At 41.4% G+C, this 25345-nt stretch overlaps 1 protein-coding gene across 2 annotated transcripts in view; it reads right to left on the bottom strand.

Moving 5' to 3' along the window:
* cdh23 (cadherin-related 23) overlaps positions 1-25345 on the bottom strand; it is a 140576-nt gene that overhangs the window by 96662 nt on the left and 18569 nt on the right. For both annotated transcript variants that reach the window (XM_070916006.1, XM_070916005.1), the window contains 3 exons: positions 19802-19944; positions 19454-19501; positions 18974-19066 (listed from right to left, as the gene is read on the bottom strand). In XM_070916006.1, coding sequence (XP_070772107.1) covers positions 18974-19066; positions 19454-19501; positions 19802-19944 — 284 coding nt within the window. The remainder of the gene's footprint in view (positions 1-18973; positions 19067-19453; positions 19502-19801; positions 19945-25345) is intronic.

Below are 25345 nucleotides of genomic sequence, written 5' to 3'. Positions count from 1 at the left end.
AAACGGTCTACTGATCGTTGACGATAAGCAAAAGATGCGGCTCTGCTAAATACTGTAATGTTCTATTGATTGTGTCTGTGACTGATTGAGCTTATTTACAAATGCAAATTAAACATTTTTGGTTGGCAAAAGCATAACAGTTAGTGCGATAGACTCATTTATACATACGGTGTAAGGTAAAAGGTATGCTGGATCAAATCCCTCCTACTATACAAATATGTGGACATGAAACCTGAGTGAACCACACTCCTCCCTCATGCAACAACTTCAGTAAAATTGGCCTTTAGTTGTCTCAGTGTTTAGAAATGCCATCATGTCTGATGAAAGTCCAAGCATACTCTCACTATATATTATTGAGGAACATTTTTTCTCACAGATTTTCATTGCTAGAATTTGGTAAGAAAAATGTCCCCAGAGAATTGACTGATCCTATCTGACAAAAACCAGAACAATTGGTGAACTTTGGGCAGTGATTTAGAGGATGATGTGACTCACTCAAAAAACTCGATTAGACCAATAGGTTGACTGTCTGACCAATTGATCAACTGACTGAAATTTCTATCCTCAAGCCCTGCTACTAGTAGTTCAGTTAGAAAATGGCAAAGTCAAAAGTCAGTCTTTGGGATGCTATTTCTGCCATTTGAAGTCAAGTTGACTTTTTTGTTCTACCTGGTAAAAGGCCATGGCAAACCCACAGACTTATAGTACAATGTTCTGCTCTTATTTTGTCAGAAATGTTAAAGACATGGTGATTTGCAGGGGCAGCGCCCGGGCTTTGGCCCCCTGCTGCTCACAGCTCCAGAGGCCCAGCTGTTCACGACAATAGAGCCATGATTACACCTACACTGCTTGCAAGGTTCTCAGTTCCTCCGCGGCTGTCTGCTCACTGCTTCCAACCCAGCAGGCATGTGATTGTACCAGCTCCGCTCACCCTTTCACTGCCTGCCTCTCACAACCTCTGTCCCTCCATCTCTGCCTCCCACATGTGGCGCCATGCCACACTGCCATGGCATTATTCGGACCTATGTAAAATAATGTATTGCAAATAAGGAGAAAAAGAAGCAAGTGAAAGGTAATGGAAGAAAAAGATGTTAACTAAAAGGGCTACATGTGTGCAAAATGTTATCGGTTTCTGATTAGCGGGTGTCTGTTAACATCATGTGACAGGACTAAGACTGCAACTAACGATTGTTTTCATTATTGATTAATTTGCCAATTATTTTCACAATTAATCGGTGGGTCTATAAAATGTGAAAAATGCTGATCACAATTTCCCAGAGCCCAAAGTGACGTCTTCAAATTGCTTATTTTGTCCAACCAACAGTCCAAAACCTAAAGACTCTTCATTTACTATCATAAACGACAAAGAAAAGCAGCAAATCTTTACATTTAAGAAGCTGGAACCAACAAATGTTTTACTTTTTTGCTTGAAAAATGATGAAACGATTAATCGACTATCAAAATAGTTGGCAATTAATTTTCTTTTGATCGACTGATCGATTAACCGACTAATCGTTGAAGCTCTAGACAGGATACCTAAAGCAAGAGTCCAGTCAACAATTTAACAGCTGATCTAAATCAGTGTGCAAGGTCTGTAGACAACAATAGACAACAGTATATAAAAGGTGGACGACGCGTCTCCACTTCCTCCCACTGTATACCGGATACGGCCGCTGCCATCTTGCGCTGGTGACGTCATTTGGAGCCTGAATCTGAGCAGTGGTGATCAGCGAGTGGAGCCATGGAGCGAGGTCCCGCCCATACACCGGCCTGACCCAATCGCAAGCACACCACCGTCAATTTCAACTGTCAATCGTGACGTTTCACCCCGTTTTTATAGAATCAAATAATTTAAACCAAACTTTTTAGTTTGGCCCATGTCCCATCCACTAACATGGAAGGGGGAAGGGCTTATGATAGATACTGCAGCCAGGCACCAGGGGACGATCGAAACATTTTGGCTTCAGTTTTGGGGAGCTGCCATGTTGTCCATCTTTATATACAGTCTATGACAACAATAGAAACTGTGCAAATGCCATCAGCTACCTGTCAGTGGTGAATCAGACCTAAACAGGGGTTTAGCTGATTTAAACAAACTGTGAGAAAGGCAATACACTCTACCTTGTCCTAATATAACTTGTTCTGTATTATCGCTTACATAAGTCAATTAAGGAAAAAAGCTAATGAACAGCAAGTGTCATAAGTTAATAATATAAGAGTGTGAGACCCATAAACTAGAATTTAAGACAACATGAAAGACACAGACAATCAACGAAAGGCCTGTCTGTATAAAAGGGTTTTCAGATGCCAATTAAAACTATCCACACTGATGACTGATCTAATATAGGCAGGCTGTTTCAAAGCCATCTGGGGATAGCATTTGAAGCACTAAGTAACAATATGAACTTCAATAAGTGCAAGACTGTCAAAAGGACATAAATGACTTCCTATGCTAATGCACCACTCCTTCCTAATACACACCTGAAAGCACACTCTATACAGCCCTTTCTTTCAGGTAAAACTCAATATTCTGCTTCACAGTCTCACTGTGTGCCATTTAGTGCCACAATCTTAAGAGAGGAAAACATGGCAATAGAGAATCCAAAGGTTTTAAATCTTAAGTGTCACTATGCCCCGCTTTAAAAATCTTTATTTGATCAGTTTGGTGTCTTAATGGGTCACTTTCAGTGCTTAAGTGAGTCACAGCCCACCAAATTATGCTCTGGTCAGTCCAAGTGTCTCCCAAGTGCCCCTCTGTTTGGCCAGACAATCTGCTGTGACCTTAGAGCAAAATAAACCATAACATAACCACAAAAACATAACCATGACCATGTGCACAGCAGAGGTTCTGGTTGTTTTGCCCTTTAGAGTCGGTGCACACGTCTGCTTACAGGTTTAAGCAAGGACATGCATTGATCCTTCAAAAAGAAAAATGTTGATCACAAATATATCCCAGGATCATCTGAATCTATCAATATATGGTATATATATTCATTAAATATATGAACTACACAACTACTTGACGAATATATAACACAGACTCCAGTATATAAATAGGTCAGGTCAGGGCGCTGGTAATGATTTCACAGTGTGCAGCTTTGGCAGAGATGCTGAAGCAGGTGAATCATGAGAACACTTAAATTAATCATAGAGGTGACACACAAAGCCATATTTCACATTTGAAATTAGCTTATCAATAATTCACTGGTATTGAAACAAGACTAAGTGTCCTTCATCTGCAAGGCTCTGATAGTAAATGGGGAAAATTATACAAAAATGATTTATACTCTGCTGAAAAGTGAGAGTGTGGTTTAGCTTACTGTGAAACTGTTTGAATTCTCCAAATAAACACGCATATAGTATGTGTAGAATTTGTATTTGTGTATCATATGAAGATTTCTGTATGTATATTATTCCAATTCATGCTTGCAGTGCAGCGGAGATCACAGATGTTGTGTCAAATTATTGAGCTGTTGTTCTTTCTAATGGTGCCAAACAGATTAGAGAAGACCCAGGAAACCTTACCCACAGAACTGTATGTACCATCATAAACTCAGTAACATCTACAGTTAAACCACTCAAATGTGCTGTATGTGGAGAAGCCCAGCTTGTGGCTTAACATACAGTATCTCTTGCAAAGACACCTCATGGAATCGGCTCCCTGATGCATCCATGTGGTAAAATGAGCCCTTGGGCCCAAAGGGGTAGTAACCCCTAACCCTAACCCTAACTTCATCATATGTCATAGGGATAACATCTACAAACCAATGAGACAGTCCTACTCATAAAACTATATCTGTCATTACAATTCCACTCATGGCAACAGTTAAGACAGGGGTTCCTTTAAAGCCAATGCTTTCCCAGTGGCACCAAGCAGCAGTCCTCTTGTATGTACCTGCGATATCGCAATGGACACTATGCTTGGGGCTCAGGTGGAGGTATGAAACTCACCTCATAAAGCCCTTCAATCTTAGCAGCCCCAGCGGTAAAGCCCAGGTGGATGATGGCATCATTGCAGCCTGAGTGTTGAGTGGTGCTGAGTGACAACATGCAATCTGCTGATAGGTGTGCCTATCAGTAGTTTAACTCCAATTCCTGGAATGACGCATTCTTGAAAGAGAGATTGCTGTTAAGGAGCTTTGCTCTGAAACTGAGGGACACAACCTGTGCAAGCACCCGCTGTGTGCCTCATTGATTTTGCAATGATAGCCAGTTGTCTATGTATGTCTAAGTGTGAGTAGTCCAGTTAAGGTGGAAATGAAACTGGGGGGCAGGGCTAACTATAAGATGTGTGGAGAAGCCCTGTGTTTTTTGGGTCCCTACTTGTGTAAGTTCTCAAAGAACCTTATCAAGTCTTTCCACAAAATGTGTACAATTTGAGATGAACAGGGGGAAGCATGTACTGAGGGAAAAAGAGTGAAGCTATGCAAAGATTTTGATAAATCCAACTGTGGCAATGAAAGACACTGCTACTTGTCTAGTCTGTCTAGTCTCACAGAGTCCAAAAATAAAGGTGTGCCAGAGCGATCGCCGTCAACTTGACAAGCCAAACATTTCCAGCAAAGCTCCCTAAAATAGATGACAAAGTGTTAATACCAGTGATAAAGTTTCATGACACCCAAGTTTACAGCATAGGTTGACATTAACATTCAAGGCATGATAGACTGGAACTGGTTACTCTATCCATGTATCTTCTGTTTATCTATACTGCCCTGTGATTAATAGCTAGCCTATGTACAAGAACAAGCAGTGGAGTTTATGTATTTCTTCTCCTATTTACACCATGCAGTGGCTTTATTATTGTTTCTATCAAACTTCTATCACCAGCAAATACCTAGTGATTTTCCCCCAGAGATTCTGGGTTGTTATTGCATTTCTGTGTCTCTGTCCAAGACAGCCTTGCAAAAAGTGGTGCTGCAGCGGGGGCATCAGTCACAAAAAGTCACCCAGATCTCTAAACTCAGATTTTGCTTTTCTCTTTCTTCTCCCCTCCGAGGATTCCTGTGGTGATGGCAACAAAGGAGGTAAAGAATGAGAAGAGCTGATCTTAAATGAAGTGTAAGAGTTACACCCACTCTTTAAAGAGACTAACAGAAGTGCCCCTACAAATGACAGTAAGTGAGATTAGGTTAGAAGCATCCGTATTTCTAATCTGATGTGTGTTTTATCCCAGGGACTGTAGCTCTTTTATGATTATGATTGGTCTTGTCACAAAATCAATTGCTCCATTGACTGGATTGGCGATATTGTTTGTATGCACTTCCCTCACAAAGCGGCCATTCATTTTCCCACTTCCCTTTTCTAACAGCTGTTAGCCTTTTCCTGGCAATTCACTTGACCTCCTGTACCCAATCAATTTCTGTTAAACTGGTCAGGAAGACATAATACAACCCATAATATGGAGCAAGTCTTTGTGTACTGTACAGAAACTGATGCCAAAATGTCTCACATTATAAACTCCTTGCATTCCATCTTGCTCTTGCGCAGCTTCCCTCTCTGTCCACTCTGTAGTCAGGCTGAGCGACGGGCGATTTTCTGGAGAAGCACTCAGCCGAACACAATGATTCCACACCAACAGACAGCAAGAGGAGCCACTTTGGAAAGGCAAGGACAGCCTATGAATTTGTTTGTGTGTGTGTGTGTGCGTGGGAGTGCATGTATTCACTATGTGATGTGTTCCTGTACTGTCAGTTTTAGCTCCTTAGATTTAAGACTTTTTATTAACAGCAGCCATTTTGTCTGGTGCTTACTTCTTTAATAGCCTTAAGGCTTGGAGTTTGGGTTAAAACATTTAGAATGACTTTGGTTGCAATTACGATTTAGGTTAGGGTAAAATTTGAGGTAATAGTGATGGTTAAAGTAAGGGGTTAGTAGATAGAGAATCAATGTAGCAAATGGAGGGTCCTCAGGACAAGTACAATGGTGTGTGTGTGTGTGTGTGTGTGTGTGTGTGTGTGTATGGACAGGGAATTTTATCAGTAAAGAAAAGAAACAAATAACGTCTTTATCTTCTGATCAGTCTTCTGCCTAACCCCAACCTCCCTGTCAGAGCTCATGGCTGACTGCCTCCAAAGAGGTGTAAAGTTAATCAGGTCCGGCATGCCACAGGGATCCACAGAGCCAGAGAGAGACAGATAGAGGCAGATGGGTTGATCCCAGGGGAAGAGTACAAGGACGGGCCACGTCGGCAAGTCCTGCACCCTCTTTCTACCTGTTGTAAAAACTTATTTATCTCAATCGAGAATATTAAGTGGAAGTAAACATTTCGTTTTAAACCTTTGTTGCTTTAAAGGTGATACCTGTAGCTATGTTGGAACTTGAGGAGCAGTGTCCTCTTGCTGTTCAGTGCCATTAAGCAACCCTCTTTCAGAATATTTACCACATCAAACAGTGAAACAGACTTTAAAACAGAATGGAAACGTAAACAAAATGAAAGACGCATGTAGAGGCCAGACTACCAGTCTCCTCTGTGATGACCATTTCTTTTACAGGAAGTGTACATTATATGTCTCCAAACTGATGTGGTAATGATCACATGGTAAATGGTAAAACGAATTTGTATAATTTCCTCCCGGGGATCAATAAAGTATTTCTGATTCTGATTCTGAAATTTAATTGGACAGCAGCACGTTGGGGGGTAAGCTGCAGTGACGAGGACATGTTATACTGTACACTCACAACTGGGAGATGCACAATACCACTGCTCTGGCCTTCCTCTAGGATCTGAGAGCCATAAACCAGATAGTTCAGAAATTCAATCTAGTCAGGGCTCTACAGTGTAAGGTCAGCTGATCAGTCAGAATTTGCCTGTTAAAATGAAATCCTTATGATATCAATAAATCAAGCTGATCAACTTTTAGTTTCGAAGAAAGACCTTCAGTATTTAGAGAAAGTAGCTTTTGGAAAATAAGGTGTGCCAAAGTCAGTAAACTGTTGTTATTTCAAAGTGTAAATACATATTCAATCAACAGTTGATATCTTCTGCTGCTTTATATAGATATAGATTTCAACTGGATCTTTTGAGTTTTATTCATAATCTTTGCAACTTTCAAAAGTTGAACACTAAACATAAATAGGTTCACTTAGAGGTTTGAAATGATTCAGATTAAATAAGCAAATTTGATACTGCATTCAGTTTGGATTAAATTTCAAAAGCTTAAAAATGCATTCATGAAGCACAATGCCATTTGTTAGGTCCCAAGTACATCTCCCAACCACCCAAGTATCTCCTAGTCAAGTTTAAAAAGAGATGCATTATAAAAAATATGTTTCATAAAGATGATGCATTAATGATATTTCTTTCTAAAAAAGAACTGTCGGTTCATTTTCGTCTGTGCGAGCCCTGCTAGTGGCTCTTCAGTCCAACGCTTCCATGAATTACCTCATGTCCAGGGATGGATGTGATTAAAATTGTTAAGAAAGCAAACTGGGATATATATGGGTATACATATGAACACACAGTAATGATATACTGTGCATGTGTGTTCTTATTATGAACTGGCCCTAAAGGACAAGTCACATCGTCATAAACCAAAGAAAATTACCTACCTGATGAAAGACAGTGAAAGGTAAATGATAACAAAGCCTGTTTGCTTTTCCTACAGAATATCTCGTTCTCATACATATTTTTTCCTGTTCTTCCCCACTTCTTTTTTTAAGAAGTCATTTTTTAAAATAGAATTAAATGCAAATTAGAGTAGAAATGATTATCATATAAACGGCTGTTGCCTAGAGGGGCAAGACACTCTGGCTTTATTTATTTATTTTGTCATATTTTTCACAGTTCCCCCATAAAACTCTGACTTTAATCAGTCCACACTTTCTTTTAAAGACATGGGGGAATCAGGGACCAGTTGAAGCGATGCATGTTTGTGTATGTGGGCAGCTTGTATTTGTGTTTGTGTGTGTGCATATGAGAGCTATGTGACCAGGAGCAGAGGAAGAGGCAGAGAGCAGCATCCATTGACCTGTTCAGCTTCATAGGCATCAAGTAAACTGGTGCTGTATATTGTACAATTAGCCGGGCACCGCATGTTCTTATGGCTCCTTGTTCATAATATTTTACTATTCACACGGAGGGCAATCACCTGTAAAGGGACACATCTGGAACAACATTACAAACCTCCATAATCCAGTACTGAGTGGTGACTTAACGTAGCAATGGAGAAGCTTTCTATGGTAGCTGGATCATGTTTGCAGTCACTCACTGCAGTGAGGGAAACACTGTTCTGGCAATTACCCGGAACCAATATGGAGGAAAGAGATTAAGTAGTGGAGAGATTTAGACAAAGACAAAGTACAGAGTCTGAGCAACACAAAATAAGATCAACATTAGAATTGAAACTTCCAAAAGAGCAGTTGGTGTTTGATGCCAGTACTTGGATGAAAGGTTGACTATGTTGTTATTAACCTGTGAGAGGTTGACATGTCACTTGAAACAAGTCACTGTTGCCAACGCAGCTAGTCTGTGCTAAAAACATGCTCAACATGTGACTTCTGGCAGTACTTTGGGGTTTGACAAACAGGTTTCGTCAGATGTACCATTTCTGTCCTTTTTCATTGATGCGCTCTGTTCTTACCATCTCAACTACTGTAATCTGCAGTGTCCCAGGACGGTTTGGCCAGACTCTCCAGATCCCAAAGAGACCAAACGAAACAAAGGAACACTTGAAGCAATATCTGAACAAACATGACTTGACTTTGCGGTGCTAACTGTGGCACTTTCTTATGTGACAGCGGTAAGTGTTTGGGGCCGATGACCAAAAGCATATTCTCAAACGAACTGTGCTGCCCAAGTTGCTGTTGAGGCCATCTCATCTCAGCAACATCACATGGGATTCAATGCACTCTCTGCTTTTCGATACCCTGCTCTCTTTTTCGCACTGCCTTTCCCTCCTCTCTCTTTGTATCCCTGCGTGTGCTTGTTTTAAAGCCTTTTGTGTGTTTTCACTTCATTGTGAACTCTGTACCCCTGAATCTCTCTGTTCTGCAGTCTGGTCCTGTAGGTACACAGCACTCTATATCGGCATCTCTTTCTATCTGTAGCCCCGGGCATGGGGTATCGTGAGGGCAGATGGGGCTCTACTTCTACTGAGTCTTCATGTCTCAGGTGTCTCTCAGCAGACACACACACACAGACACAAGTAGAAATATACATGCTTCCCAGCAATGCATAATTCACAGACTTCAAGAAATTGCAGACACATCTGAGTACATATATCCAGGCTGCCTTACTCCTGCACTATGACCCTAGGTACCTATAATTTCCCATGTATTATTCCAGTGTCAGCGGTTACTCCCAAAAAGGACAGTGTGTGTGTAGTTAAACTCATCACTCCTATCTCTGACACTCTGTAGGGACCACACAACCAGAGTATTAAAATATCTCCGTCTAGCTAAGGAACTCTAATAGGACTGGAGTGTTTGATGGGCAAAATAACATGCAACACTGAGATATGCATTAGTATGCAGACGTTTTATTTCTAATAACTGTAAGCATGAGAGAGAGAAACAGGGAGAGGTAAAAGGCAGACCGATCAGCCTGGTAGAAATTATGAGCAATTAGAATTAAAAATTCTAATTTCTATCTCCACATGATCTGCCAAAATGTTTGAAACTACTATTCAGTTAGTATTACTTTTTGAAGTCTTTACCAGCCATTTGTTCTGGTCAGACAGTCAGTAACATTACCTACACTGATATGATGCTTTGGCATCACAGAAACATTTTGCCATGCCAGTGAAGCATATTTGTCGAACACATTGGCCTCCTCTGTACTGGACAGGACTATGTACAATAGAAGACAATTTCTCATTTCATGACACAATGTCAAACACTAAAGTAAGAAAATCTCGTCAGTTTAAGCTGTACAATTACGTCCAAATATTGATGCCTGTCCGGCAAGTGATGGATCTAAGAGACAGCTAACTACTGTGGACTGTTTTAGCTGTGGAAAAGTAAAGAGATATATTATATGTGTGTTTGTCTATACATGTATGCGCGAATTGAGACATGGTACGTGGTGCAGTTGCGGAGTGGATTTTCTATGGGTAAGTTATTTTACAGTGTAAGAAGAAGAGGTAAGTATATATCGGTAGTGTGCTGCAAAGTAAACACAGCGGCAAACTTGCACGCACCGCGTTGACGGAACTGAGCTGAACTGCTCTGACATGAACTGAACTAAATGTGAAAGTCACATAGAGAAAGACAAAGTGTTTGTCAATTGAATTGAATTGAATTGACAAACTGATCTGAACAGACTGGGAGTCTTTACAGAGAAACCGCGGCACTACTGTTTGCAATCACTTCATGTTGCTCTGCAGCTGGGAAGAGTGGGGACAGAGAGATAAGCAAGCAAAGAATAGTACTGCATGTAGGAAGAAGAGCGACGTGTGCACGACAGAAACACTTGCACTGTCAGTTTATTACAGCAAAATGTACCCAATGTTTACATGGTTTAGGCTGGTTGCATATTGTATGATGATAGATCTCTAAAAATGACACTAATGCAGAAGGGCAATGTGTATAATCATCTCCTGTATAAAGCGATCATTACATGGAAATTGGTACTTCCTACAACAAAGCAAATATCCCAACCTGTTATTTCCATCATTTCATTCCCCTTTCATCCCTCTCTTTATCTCAATTAGTAGAATGTGACGTTGTCAAATTAAATCATGCCTTGTTGATGAGACATGACACCAGTTATGGAGCGCTCAACAAGAAGAGTGTTGAGGATTGTCTGCGTCTTTGACTGTCTCAATCCCCTTTGCTCGTGCAACAACACTTTGTAATAGCACTTTATTGATTCATTTGTAGCGACGCCTGAGGTTTGTATTTGTAGTGGCTCTTAGCTGCCTCACACTTTTCTTATAAAGTAGCTGTATTACAATCCAATAGCCTGTCTCCTGCCAAAATCTCTCGTATAAGCGATGTTTCCTTTCCTCTCTTGTTTCCTTCTTTTTTCTCCTCTCCCCCTTTAACCTATCTTTTCTATAAGCCCGGTCCTGGGGGGGCCTAGAAGAAAGAGTGGGGGAGATGAGCGGCCGAGCGCACAACTCAATTATACATCAAAGCACTTATGTTGGGGACACCACGGAAGGGAGGGCTAAGAATGAGGTGGAGAGGATTGTGTTAATTAGGGGGGGGGGGGGGGGGTCTCCTGCTGGCCAGAGTGAAACACAATGCGGTGGAAATATTGTCTTACCTTTTTGAATAATCTCTGATAATTTAACAGTTTCTGGTCATGTGCTTGTGGATGTATTATTCTGTTGTGGTTCAAGTATGAAAAATATGGTAAATTAAAAGTGATAAACAAGTGCGTTTGGCACGCTCCCAACGCATTTGACTGCAATCTGGCCGTGCCGTGGGGTTCACCAAAATAGAACTAACTAACTAACTAACTAACTAACTAAGTAACTAAGTAACCAACCAACCATCGACTTCTGGAGGAAAGGATATAAAACCAAATGCTCTGCACAGAGAAAGTACCGGTGTCTGAGGACAGGCAAGATTTCAACTTTTTTCATTAAGAATAGAATTTTGCTTTGCTAATGCAGGATCTTTGGGTTCTACTAGTTTCAGAGCGTTCATTAAACACACTCAGTCAGAAACAGGCATGGCTTTGCTGGGTTTCTTACATTACGCATTAGAATGAAATTCATTCTGACATCTCTGCACACTAAACGTTTATATGAAAACTGTGAACTCGTGATGGGAAACAAGAAGTACATGTAGGCCTATTTAAATGAAAGCTGTGAAGCAATTTTGTTACAGGACTGAAAAGACATGAAAAACACATCACATTGCACTGTAATTTATACCTGAAAAAAACTATAAATCATCAAATGTCATTTTTGTATTATAAGAAAATATTAAGACATGATATTTTTTACACTGGAAGGCAGAAAATCAAATCTCAAAGCTCTTACAATGAAAAAAGATTCTTGTGCACAAATCACCTCTGTACTGACTATTCAAAGATTCAGTCAGATCCTAAAAAGAAAACTATACTGACAGTTTAAACCCCTGCTGCTAGCCACTATGGTACTGGATCATATAGTGAATTTATGGTATATGATGAATTGCTTTTCCAGCCTTTATACTAGTGGGGTCAAAATGTGGTGCTACTAAAATTAAACTGGTTCAGCCCCTGAGGAGCATAAATGCGCAGGGTTAATCTCTTCGCAATCATTCCGTTAAACTATGAGATATGTCTTGTGCAAAGCTGACATTTTAGGGCTTATAGCCACATGAGAGGTAAAGGCCATAAATGCAAAGGGTTAAACTTGTGGGGGAAATTAATGCCTCAATAAACATTTGCCCATTCGATTGTGATTTCTTGTTTATGTGTAATAGTTGTGATGTCTTCCTAGGAACCAGAGCGTTAGACAGACCGACCAATATCGCCATTCTCGGTCCCCTCAGCTGGTCGGGCAGGAAAGCTGGTTCATTCTATGAGAGTAAGTGCCAAACAAGACACTGCTAGACAACATCAGACTGACTAGAATGAAAATGCAGCAGAGATTTGACAAAGACGGGCTGTAAGTTAAAGCTTAAACATCTGTTTGTCATCTTAATTAGTTTGAGAGGTATTTGTTGTGGTTGTCACATATGCCTGCTGTAACATGACTCTGTAAAACCTGGGATCTGAGGTGTAAATTGAACAGTGGAAGTAGTGGTAAAGAAAACATGAACACAAGAATAAGCATTGCTTTTAACTATCAGATGAGTCTGACTCATACCTTGTACTCACTTCTATAGAAAGCAAAGTGAGTACAAGGTATGAGTCAAGTTAATCATATTTTCTACAGCAAGCTTTGGTATATGTATGGCTCACTGTATATGGTAAAAAAAACAAAAAAACAATGAGCCCTAATACTATGTTATTGTTATTATTATTATTATTATTATTATTATTATTATTATTATACTGGGCTGCACCTAGAAAAATACCAACAATAAGAGGGGAAACTGTAGGTAGCAACTGTTTCTTTCCTCTTCACCTCTCTTCCATACTTCTCAATAATGCATCAATTTTCTTCAATGCTTCTTTCACTACCTCCTCAATTGTGGAAGTGACAGCCAAAACAGATTTGAGCAAATTGGAAAGGCTATAAAGCTCTATTAAGGAAAATCTAGCCACGGTCGGAGGAACAGTGAGGGGAAAAACAGACGAATGGGGAGGGAGGTGCATATTGAGACACAGAAGAAGACAGAGGGAAGAAATCGAGAAAAGAATAGTTGAGGAATTTGCATAATGCCAAATGGAGCCCTGGTGAGGTTGAAGGCACGACTTGTAGCTGCACACATTTTTTCCACACATTAATTTATTCCGTCTTTCAGCAGAGTATTGCTCCCATAACCACACCACAAAAAGCCATGAGCGCTAGTCTTCATCCTCTCTCCCACACACACATGAACATAAACACAAACACACAAGCAGCTGCAAAATATGAAGGGCCTGACAAGATGCACTACTGTCTTCCATGTTAGCACAACCTTGTCAGAATTCACAATTCTGCCAAGTGAGTGTTAGAGGGAAAGAGAGTGCCAAAGGCAGGGTGGGGTGGGGATGGAGGGGTGGGACCTGCACACTTGAAAGAAAGGGAGAGAGGGAACGACAGGTTGATTTATTCAAAGAGTGAGGAGTGGTGAATCAAACTTTAATGGCTTTTGGGAGAGCAAGCCGTTCTCTCTCCCCCTTCAATCTTACCCCTCTCACTCAGTCTTACTTCTCTCTCTCTCCATCTCTGAAATACACTTTTTGATGGTCACTCACAAACACGAGCCTTCCCTTTTTTTGACAGACAAATCTGCGCCCATCTCCGCGTAGCACGCAAATCAAGGTGCTCTTCATGCTCAGCGAGATAAAGTAAATGACAGAAAGATAAAGAGAGGAAGAGGAGGTGATTTACCTTCACGAGTGGCAGCGTATGTGATGCCCAGGCAGTATTTGTTGCGTTAACCCCTGGACTGGAAAGGATGCGCGCAAAGATTGTTCTACAGGCACGACATCCTCTCTGACAACTCACTTAAGCGACCATTTGCCCTGAAAGGCTTACTGAAGTCTAAAAATGAATCATCATTCATGGAAGTGAATGACTGCACTCACTCTTTTAAGAATATGCCATCCACACATGAACACTGACTTGCATATGGCGAATATCTGCAGATGGAAAATTACCCCCCCTCCTCCCACCCCCTACACACACACAAAACAAACCTCATCACTGAAATGCAAAAATTGAAATTAGAGGACTCTTTCTGCATGAAATATGTGAACAAACAGCTGGTGAAACATGCTGGGCCTGTAGATAAACTAGCCATAAGTACTGTATTTGTGTTAGTGTAGGAGTTGGATTAGTTTGTAGAGGATGATCATGTGCTACGGTCTAATCACTGCTGTCAGACATAATCATACGGGCAGATGGAGAAATCTAAAGAATAAACAAAAAGTATAGTCAACAGAACTACCAACAGTTTACACTTTCAACACTTCCTAAAACACTTTCTCGTATGTATTCAATATAAAAGGATATGACACAGAGGAACAACTTCTTATGTGCCATCGAAAATTTGAGAAAACGTCTGCGGCAAATTCTTCAAGGATACTCTTTTGAGAAACCACAACTTTTGCTTAGAACTGGGTCCTAAGCACCAAATCTATGTAGGGGAAAGTTATAAATGGAGCCTGAGGTGAGTAAAATATTGACTGCTTCCCATTTAACCTTCTCACTTTATCCATTTTTTCTCTCTTTCTCCCTAAATCCCTCCATCCCTCCCTACGGGGCTCAGGGTCTTAGTGTCAGGCAGAATTCTCTTTGAGGCCTGCGCCTGTCAACCCGCCACCACTCAGCTCAGTAACCACTAGATTCAATTACACTACAGGAGAGACCAGGAGCGACGATACTGAAATCATTATGGGCTAAATCCAACATCTAGGAGGCTGTATGTGTGTATGTGTGTGTGTTTGTTGGCCTGTGTGCATTCTGTGCAGGATGAGTAGAAGTTAAGTCACGAATATTTTATGACTGTAATTTCAAAATAAATGTATTCCACTGCAAATAAGACTTTTAAGTTCCCAGAGAACCTTGCAACTGCAAAGATATTCGTCATCCAAAAAATGTCGGTGCTGCTTTAGAGCTGAGAAATTTGTTTGTGACCTGGTAAACAAATTACCTTTGGATGCTGTAACCTGCTACAGATACAGGGCAGGAGGCGATAAAAGATTAGGGATTGAATTTCAGCTTTCAGAAGTGAACAAAGGCAAAGAAGAAAGGAATATAACAGATTCATCTATGTTCTACCTGACAGCGACAGAGGGCACATCAAATAGCAGGTGCCTCTGTTTTGCTGCCAGAGCCCACATCAAGCACTAAACAGCTCATTCACAGGCGTAATAGGAGCTCTCAAACACCCTCTGCCAATATCATCTAAAATATCAGTGCACTTGTGTGTGTGTGTTTATTGCAAAAAATGCTGTCACGCTATTCAACTCCAATTTGTTTGGAGGAAGTAGTAGCCAAAAGTTGGGGGCTAAAATGATGCTGGTTTGAATTCCTCTCTTCTGCACAACTGTTATCACAGTGCCTTTGTTCTGGGCAGTATGCCACAGAATGAAAAATAATTTTATTAAACATTGGACACTTGATTGTTTTATGAACAAACCTCATGTTTTTGATGAGGACTCCTGTTACAACGATGAGGAATTCTCTTAAAAACAAACCAAACAAACACAGAAACTTTTATTTATCAGCCCCAACTGAAAGGCTTTTCTTTTCTTTAGATGTCTGACTTTCACCTCAGGGGTTTCCACCTTGGGCAGCCCTGTTCTATAACATCAGTCGTAGTTCATCAGAGCTTACTGTAGGTTAGAGAGGGACATTGAGATATGGCTGATAGAAAATAGAGGCTGAGGAGGGATTTGCTCACCTGCCTGACATACCTGAGAGACAGTAAACAGATAAAGTTTGGATATCTATCACCTGGAGCCTCTTGCCTGTCTGCCTCTTTGCCAATACATTTAATCCATCTATGTGCCGCATTACAGCGCTGGTTTGAAGTCAGCTATACAATCTTGTGTGCATCATTACTGCGTTATCGAAAGCAGGGTTCCACTGTGCTGCGTATCTACTGCAGGTAGGGATGATGTGAGTATTGGCAAGAGGATGAAAAAGAGATGGTATTTAAATTCTGCAACGCTGTAAGTGGAGGGGCTCAGAAAAAAAAATAATAAAACAAACTGTAACAAAGTTACACCTTGCTAAGGTCATGGGAAACTAGGTATGGATAATATCTATAAACCATGAATAAAGACTATGATCCAACAATGGCATACAGAAAATGTGCATGTTTATGAGTGTATAGGACAGAAGAGTGCCTGAGAAAGAGACATTTAAGACAGAAAAGACTGCAGAGGGAGAGAAGCAGAAGAATACAAGTGACTAAAAGAGAAGAGAAAACAGTGTTTGTGGTCAGGGGCCGCTTATGGAACCGCAGGAGATGGCACACACTGGGCACAGTTAGAGAAGTTGTTAGTGTTGGCATTTGATATTATCACAGTGGCACTGACAGAGAGACCGACTCCCAGTGGGGGAGTGTGAGGGTCAGACAGCTGGGGGGAAGTCTGTGTGTGAGTGGCTTTTTCGAGGGGCGGTTCTTTAAACCATGCATGGTCCCACAGTTGCTCAGACAGCAGCTCTGTACTCCACAGATGCACACTTGGCAAAACATTTTGAGTTTGTCAATGGAGGATTTGCTATAGAGGACTACCTGTCGCGCTTAGGGAATGTGAAAAACACTTCTCAGTATGTTGTGGGCTCCCTCCATCATCTCATCCAATAATGGATTTGGGTTGTGGCCCATCTGCTGCTCTATCAAAACATTATTTCAGTGATAGTCGTCGCTCCTTGTATCTAGCCTCTGCTGCTGGCTGCCTGAGTGTGTGGATGCTGTAAATCTGGCCAGCTCATTAGCACTGACAGAGGGAATGCTAGCAGCCCACCTGCTCCCTTTCACCCTCTTTATGGCTCTACAAATTAAAACGACATTTACACACACTCTCCCCCGCTCTCCCTACTGCACTGCTCACCTTGCCACTCACATTGCTTCATCTGCTCACTGCTGAGCTGCGTCAGGCCCACCTCAATATACCTCCTCCCTTAACTATTCTTTTGTTTCAACCACCCTCAACACTGTCTTGTCTTTCGACTTCTGTCAGTCTGTTCTGTGTCACTTTTCTTCACTTGTGTTGAATCTTGTCATTTGAATCTCTTTTACTTTTACGACTCTGTCATCCTTCTCCATCCTTTTCTCTGTGTACTGAAGTTCAGCAGCACCATCTAGTAGTGCTACTCTAATCCCCAGTTACTCCGGCATGTCCAGTGAGTGACAGCTTGATGGAGTGATGCTGCAGCATGTTTGCTTCGCCCGCTAGAGGTCACTTAGGGTCACAGAGGTAATGAGGCCATAAAAATGCAGGTAATGAAAGTTATGGGAAAACAAGATAAGGTGGAGAAGAGGGTAGACAAAGGGGAAACATACAATGAGGACTCCTGAATGAACACAGTTCCCAAAACTCCCACCTCTAGGAGGATGATGTGGAAGGCTTTAACAAAGAGTTCTCTGTGTACAGATTGGACTGTGTGCTGCATTGTTGTTGCAGCATCATTATGATCACAACTGGACAGTCATAAAACACATGAATGATTTGCTGTGTCTCATTTATCAAGCACAAATAAACTAATAATGTCACTGAGATTTGTGATAAAAGACATTCCACTTGCATTAGTCTCACACTGTGCTCACATGCACAAATTTTGCATATTTTATTTTGGCTAAGTCTCATTGTTACAAGCTTCAGCTAATGTATTTTCAGTGCTGGTGAATTAGACTCACTGCTGTGTCTAGTGTTCTAAGGAATCTGATCTATTACCACATCCCATTGCCTCGAATAAAAAAAGCTTAAATTCTGTAAGCACTAGGAGGGCAGGACTGACATAAGCAGTAACTCGGTGAGTGATGCAAGGGAACAAACAATATGTGAGAGACTGAGGGTCAAACACAGCTCTGTTTAATGGCTTTCTGGAGGCTAAACTGAAGCCTATTGTTTGCAGAGCTTGGAAAGTCTGTATGTAGACTATAAGTGAGTCCCACACAACCGAGCAGTGGTTGCAATGGCCTGAGAGAACCTTCCCTGGTGGGTGGTCTAAACAGCCTCGTCTAAACAGTCCTCCTTTCTCCCATTTATTTGCCTGACTTTATGGATTGGGGAGAGAAAAAGCCAGTGGCTTTGAAGATTTGGTGAAGACTCAGAAAGGGGTATATGCTCAATATCAACACAACAAGATATGTGGATGTGTGTGTGTTTGTGTGTGAGGATTTCAGCCCCTGTTTGAAGTTCTCCACTCCACTCTGGCAATTACTTCTATCAAGGATTAGATGAGGGAGAGGGCAAAGAGGAGGGAGAAAGATGGAAAGAAGTGAGAGCTGAGAAGGGAGGTAGCAGATTTAGAGAGGACAGAGAAGTGAGAGAAACAGGGAGGAGAAAAGAGATTGAGGTCTTCACTGCAGTGAGTGTTTTTCCTCCCTATAAAGGAGGCTGTGCACACTCTCTAAACATGAGCTAGAGGACAACTCCTCAAATCGTGGAAAGATCACAGTGCAGCAAAACACAGCTATTTCCAGGACAGCAGAGAACGAAAAGCACTATGGATAGTTGATGATCACCAAAGGTTGAATGTAGACACCATGCAGTTACTACCAAGATATTGAGGTGAATTTCATACATGTTTTCTTAACTTTTCTTAAATTCCAGAAAGGAAACCTTTATGATTTAAATAAAATGCTAATTTAAATCCTCTGCAGGAAGAGCAGAGTTGGCCTCGTCTAATTAAAGTGCACCACAACCTCTGATTTATTCCTTATTGCTACCTTGGATGCAATAAGTTAAACACGTTTCTGTCAGCCTTACCTCTGGGATATGGACTGTGTAAGGCTGCCCATGGAAGATCGGTGCATTATCATTCACGTCTCCAATCTGGATGTTTACTGTGTCTTTGACCACCTGAGGGAGGAAACACCTTGGTAAAACTGTTCCAGAGCCACCTCCACACGTTACTTGTCAGAGAACTGTAGTCACTGAAAATGTGCATTAGCCACATCAAGCCAAGATTCAGAGTGAAGGAAAACAGGAAGTGTGGGATAGACTACCCGCGGGGGGGAGTAGGTTGAACGTCAGTATGTTTCAGCAACTAAACTGCGTTGAGTGAGACAGGTGTCAGAATGATTACATGTGTGGAAGAGAGAAATAAGGGTGAGAATGAAAGCGAGAGACTGAAAAGGAGATTGAGAGAGAAGGTCTCTATGTGACTATGTGGCTGGGTTATATCCAGGTGTCAGCGTGAGAAGAGAGGTGTCATAACTATGATCACAGTGCAAATCTGTCTCTTACCTCTTGAATGTCACTCACGTAGAATTCGACCTGCATCTCTGACTTGGTCTGGTGGAGACAGAGACAGACGTCAGCATAAAGTTTGCATGGACATGTAGTGCAAAAGAGCAGTGCAGAAAAGAATAATAAGAATCACAGACACCACTCTGAACTCAAAAGCCTTCCTTTTTCATCCCTCACCGCTGAAGAGTATTGCACTTTTCACTGCTCTTTCATCTGATAATTTACATTCCATCTCTTATTTTCAAAATTGTCCTAAGTGTCTTTTCTTGTACATAGTGCTTTTGCCTTGGTACTATGTAAGCATGTGTGCAGCAGTTAGTGTGCGTGCTTGTTTGGTGTTCATACCTCACGGTCGAGCTGCTGTCGAAGCCAGACCACACCAGTGTCTTTGTTCACAGAAAAATACCTCATGGCCTCTTCTCCTGAAACACCATACATGAGGGGTTCCCCCTCAGGATCAGTTGCCTTCAGCTGGGCCACTGATGAACCTGCCAGACAGAGAGTCAAAGCTCAGAGGTCTCACAGGGTTAAAGGCCAGGGTGTCTAACCCTAACCCTAACCCTTGTATTCTTTAATTTATAGAGCAATAGATTGGGAGATCTAACAACCTTTGAAAATGCATTCCGATTCAGTATTTTCCCCAGATGTCCCATTATATATAAGCTGCATATATATAGCTTATATGCAGCTTATATACCCTGATGCATTTGTCTTGAAGCATTATTGTTACATGTCTGAATGTCACGTTTATATTTTAGCTTTTCTTCACATTTACCCAATAAATACAAAAAAGGAAGAAAAGATTTAGAGTTAGACAACCTGCTCCTTAAAGAACAACTTAAGTCTTGTGGGTACAGAAAGCTGCATTTTCATGTTAAGAATAAAGATGGCATAACACCACACACACACATAGCACATACAAACCCACTATCATGTGTAAGGGTAGAAGAGCAAAGGGTTTTTAATTGGAGCTGCAGTGGTTCACTAGAGCTCAGAAAGGCTGGCTAATCAAACCCAGAGGTGCAGTGCCATCAGGCTGGCCAATCCACCATGCTGGACAGATGTGTCAAGAAGGGCAAGGCTGAAGTTAGGGGCGGCATGGAGGACAGCATCAAGACCCCTCGGCCCAGAGGCTCATTACTGTCCAGGGTAAAACTGCTTGGGCAGCGTATCGTAATGGGCTGAAGGGGAGGGTATGAATATGTATTACGTTCTCTTTCCATTCACAGAACACAAACTTCCACTTACAACATACACACAGCGAAAGAAACTGTAGTTCTGAGGACATTCCATTGACTGCACTCATCCCCAAACCCTGATGCTTTGTTGTGAAATCAGACAGAACCAGACACTCTTGCAGTTAGCTTTACATTATTCATTCCAAAAAAATGAGAAAACAGGAATCGCCAGTAGGGATTAGACGCTGTCCGTGGTGCTGAACTGCAGTCCTGTAGCGGTGGGCTCAAAAAGCTATAACATGCTTACAACTAAATACCTTCACTTGCTGGTATAGGCTTCAGCTCCACCTTTCACCCTAAAGAGGGTATTGAATATGAGTGCATGGATGGGAGAGTGAATACACTGATCATACACACATGCAATGAGTGCACGTTCACACACACACACACACACACACACACACACACTCAATCTCTCTTCCTCCCTGCAGGTACTCGGTCAGACAATAGAGGTGAAGCCAAACTAAATCAAGCCTGTCACTTGCGCACCAAAATGCTTAACACAACGACCAATTAGGCTTCACAATCACACACCCCTCTCGTTTTATTAATAAACCCCATTTTCCTATGAAAGGATGACAAAAATGACTAATTAATATAACGATTTATGAACCCCTCTCATTGCGTCTAATGAGATTTATGCAAATTCAGCTGCTTTCAATATGAGTTATAATTTGGTTGAAGACGGTGTAAATTAAACATTTTACCTCATAGTCATCAATAATAACGGATTTTTTTTCCTCCTCCTTCCTGTCCTCTCGACTGTGGAGGAATTGTGTGCTCCATGTGGGTAGACATACACTCGAGTGAAGGATAACAAATGAATGATAACAAATCATTCGAGAGTAAGACTATGTATGAGGGCCACAGTCTTGTGGAAGATTAACTCCTACTCTGGAAAAAAGAGGCAAACTAAGACCAAGAGAGAGTCAAGAGTCTCTGCTCAGATTAAGAGCAAATATGGAGAGCTAAGGAAAATCTAACATTTTGTTGCCTCTTACTGGGATTTATTTGGGGTTGAGGTTAAATTGAATTTTTCAATTTAAGTTAGGATTGGGTTTGGTTAAGTGTAAAGTTTAGTTTTAGTTAGAATTAGATAGTTAGGATTTGGGTTAAAGGTTCAGGGAATAATAATGAACAATGGCACAGAGGAGGAACGAGGTTTGGTTAGAGCATTGCTGTAATCACAAACATTCCTCACAAGTATTGTATAAAGTATAAAGTATAGGGTGTGTGTGTGTATAGTGTAGGTATCCTTCTCGTGCTTATCTGTAACACTGTGACACCAAGCCCTTTCCCTGACAAATGATGCTATTTAGCAGCAAGTGATGCCAGTATTACTGTTATGAATGATACAGTGCACATTAACATTAACCCTCCCCATCTCCTCTACTCTGCAACACTGCTCCCATGACAAGAGCGATGGGCTGGCAGAATCATCTCTCTACCTCACCTTTCTCTCTCCCATTGTCCCCTGAACCTCTTACTCTCGCCGCAAACTCAAATACTGAATTCACAATTTGACTGTCTTCAGACAGTAAGGTCAAACCAGAACAACCAAAGCAGAGCTAAATGCAACAAACCAAGGTAAGCTAAAGACGTCTGGGGGCCCAACCAGAACACTTACTAACATACTGACCTGCTGGATTTAGAGATGTGTGTGTCTTCCTGTAAGTTAATACAAAGGTGAGAGAAAGCCCACTCGCTGTGTGATACCAGTATGATACCAGAATACGTGAGTATTTTTATTTAGCCTCTTAAAATCCCAGATTCAAGTTGTGCTGGTTCCCAAAAATACCAAATATTTCTAAATGAATTGAATGCATGTGAAATAATGCATATTTTCATTTTACAACTGATGTATTTTTGATGCACTTTTGATGTACTGTTGATGTACTTCTCTCTAATAAATGTGATCTTAATTATTTCACTGAAATAAGCAGACAGAATACATATGTGGTTTTATCTAAATGGCTTAACTTTGAAGCTACTTCAGGGGAAATCTAAAATCTGAAAGTGAGGAGGAGAAGAAGAAAAGTGGAAAAGACTTGCTAACTTATACACAGTAGCAGCCACATGTTTTACTCAGCCCAACCTTTTAGGAAAGGCAAGGGGGCCAGTGGGGGCGCTAAATCAGCCACTGGAGGACATCAATCCCTGCTGGATCAATAGGAGTTGCGCGTGTTAGACGGGGACTAGGCTCGGCCCTGCCCTGGGGCCCCAGGCTTGAGAAAGAAAAGGGGCTATAGGCCAAAGCCCTGTTTATTATGTTGGTGACATCTCCAGACCTGTCGTTCATCTGAGTGCTGATTCAGTGGGACAGGCACTGTCAGGACTGCAATTTCAGGCATGTTGTGAATTATAGCATTGAATTTTATGGTGCACAGAGGCTTTAATGGGTATAAGGGCAATGTTCAGTACGCTATCTACCGAAGCAGCAGCAAACAAAAGAAAAGATGAAACCACCTCCACTGCCCCAAGACCAAGTGGAGGGATGACAGACTGTGGAGGACAGAGCAGAGAGAACCTTTACCTGCTTTGTATAAATACTTGATGAATTGTCTTGAGGCAGGGCCAGTGAGCCTCAGGGTTGAAGTCATGCAATCAGTAGGCTGATGAGTCAGTGTGATGCCACTCATGTTACCCCACTGTCTATCCACTGACAAAGGGAGCCTTCAAACACATCAGCAACACCAAGTTGAAGCCACGCTGCCTCCAATCAATCATTTCCATCAAAAATTCACACAGGCAAATAAACTGTCTTCAGCTAACTGGCAGCATGAGCTCATTCTGTACTGTATTTTGTTCCCTACTTTATAGTGTAGCATTTGTCACTTTAAGGATCACCATGTGAAGAGAAATTGAACAGTAAACTCTGTGGAGAGAAGCAGCAATGGAAAGCCTTAACATCTGTCACATAGATGAGTTGTGATTATGAGATTGTGACTCTAAGCTACAATGTTGTCTACTTTTCACCATCAGATCCATCAGGTGTGGGGTAACAGGGAGAGCGCTAAAGAGGGAGCACACAAAACCACGTCCTGCTAATTGACTGTGTGCCATTACGACAAAGGGGTCTGTTTCTTGCACACCAGTATTACAGAAAGCGAGTGTGGCAGGCAGAGTGCACCTTGGACTCCGGATTAACTGTTTAGGTTTAGGTCATACACTGCTATGACTGCAGACTCCATCAGGGGATTTAACTGTTTCAGGCTCATCCTTTTTAAAGAGAGCCCTTGGGGGCACGTGCATTAACCTGCACCTCTAGTCAAACACACGATAAATTAAACTCTCTTCTTTTCCTTCAGAAATAAGATGGAAATGAGTTGAAATGAACTCATCACCGCTTTATGTGCCCATGGTGCTGTGTGCTGCGTTAATGTCTAGAGATTCAGGCTCCTTCTGGGAAGCCAGTTGGATGTGGAAATAAACTAAGCAGATCTACCTAGAATGGCAATAGTGCGGTGGCCACTGAGTGCTTGGACCTTTATTTCCATACAAAGAGAGGTGTATGTGTTCAGGGGGCATCTTTAATAGTGGAAAAGAAGATGCATGCAGACAGTTTATTTCCCTGTAGGATGAAGACAGCCATGGAGAGTGACAGTAAAGCCTTTTCCTCAGGGAGGTCAATTAGACAGCTAGCAATAAAAAGAGATGGAAAGAAAGAAAAAACTCACTGATTATGTTTGTAAGCCTTTGTGCCAAGAATAAACAAATGCAACGCATTCTCAAATTGATACAACGGCTGCAGATGAGTGCAATTTACTTATTAAATGATGAGTACGGATTACAACTGAAGGATGTTAAGTTTGTCTGTTGGAAAAAGCCAATTTATCACAGAAATCCTTACATTTTAATAGCTCCTTTGAAACAAGACATTTACCAAATTCTATCTCATTTTCCTACCATTTACCCTTTCTCTATTTTTCATTGTGCTTCTCTCGTTTGTGTGTGTGTGTGTGTGTGTGTGTGTGTGTGTGTGTGTGTGTGTGTAAACACGTGCATGTGTGTGTTTGTGACATCAATAACAGTGATGGGGAAGAGAGCCGAAGACAAATAGTGCCTGGAGTCTGGCTTTAAGTGACTCCTGTGTTTCAACAACACACACACACCACGAGAGTCCTTGGGAGGCTGTGTATTAATCCAACAGATTTATGACTAAATCTGTTACGGATGAGAGGAGAACACCCTCTGCCTTTCCTTTAGCCATTCCTGAGAGAAATACACACCTCCCAGACCACACATCCTAAATGTGTGTGTATACACGGCTTTTAAGTGAACAGACTGTATATCCTCAGAAACATAACATACACTCATTTATAAAAGGTGCGAAAACCACTGATACATGTAGGCAAACATAGACACACACACACTTGGATGTAATCACACATATTAGTGAGTATACACACACATCTCCTGAGGGTCATCTGGTATAAAAGGTAAGTTAAAGTATCTTGGAGAAAACCAAAGCAAATCTTTTGTTCATTGAGCTTTTGTTAATATGAGTGAGAGTGTGAGTATAGGACAGTATATGTGCGTGTTCATGGCTGTTGTCTATAGAAACTAGGCTATGGCTCATGGTACGACTTACAAAGCCCAGAGGGAGCAAAATGTTTAAAACAAATGGTTTATGTATCTGCAGCTCAAAAAC

The sequence above is a fragment of the Enoplosus armatus genome, chromosome 12, assembly GCF_043641665.1.
Source record: "Enoplosus armatus isolate fEnoArm2 chromosome 12, fEnoArm2.hap1, whole genome shotgun sequence".
In the NCBI taxonomy this organism is placed as follows: Eukaryota; Metazoa; Chordata; class Actinopteri; order Centrarchiformes; family Enoplosidae; genus Enoplosus; species Enoplosus armatus.
The sequence above is the reverse complement of the archived record's forward strand: the minus strand, read 5'-3'. Positions and strand labels throughout refer to the sequence as shown.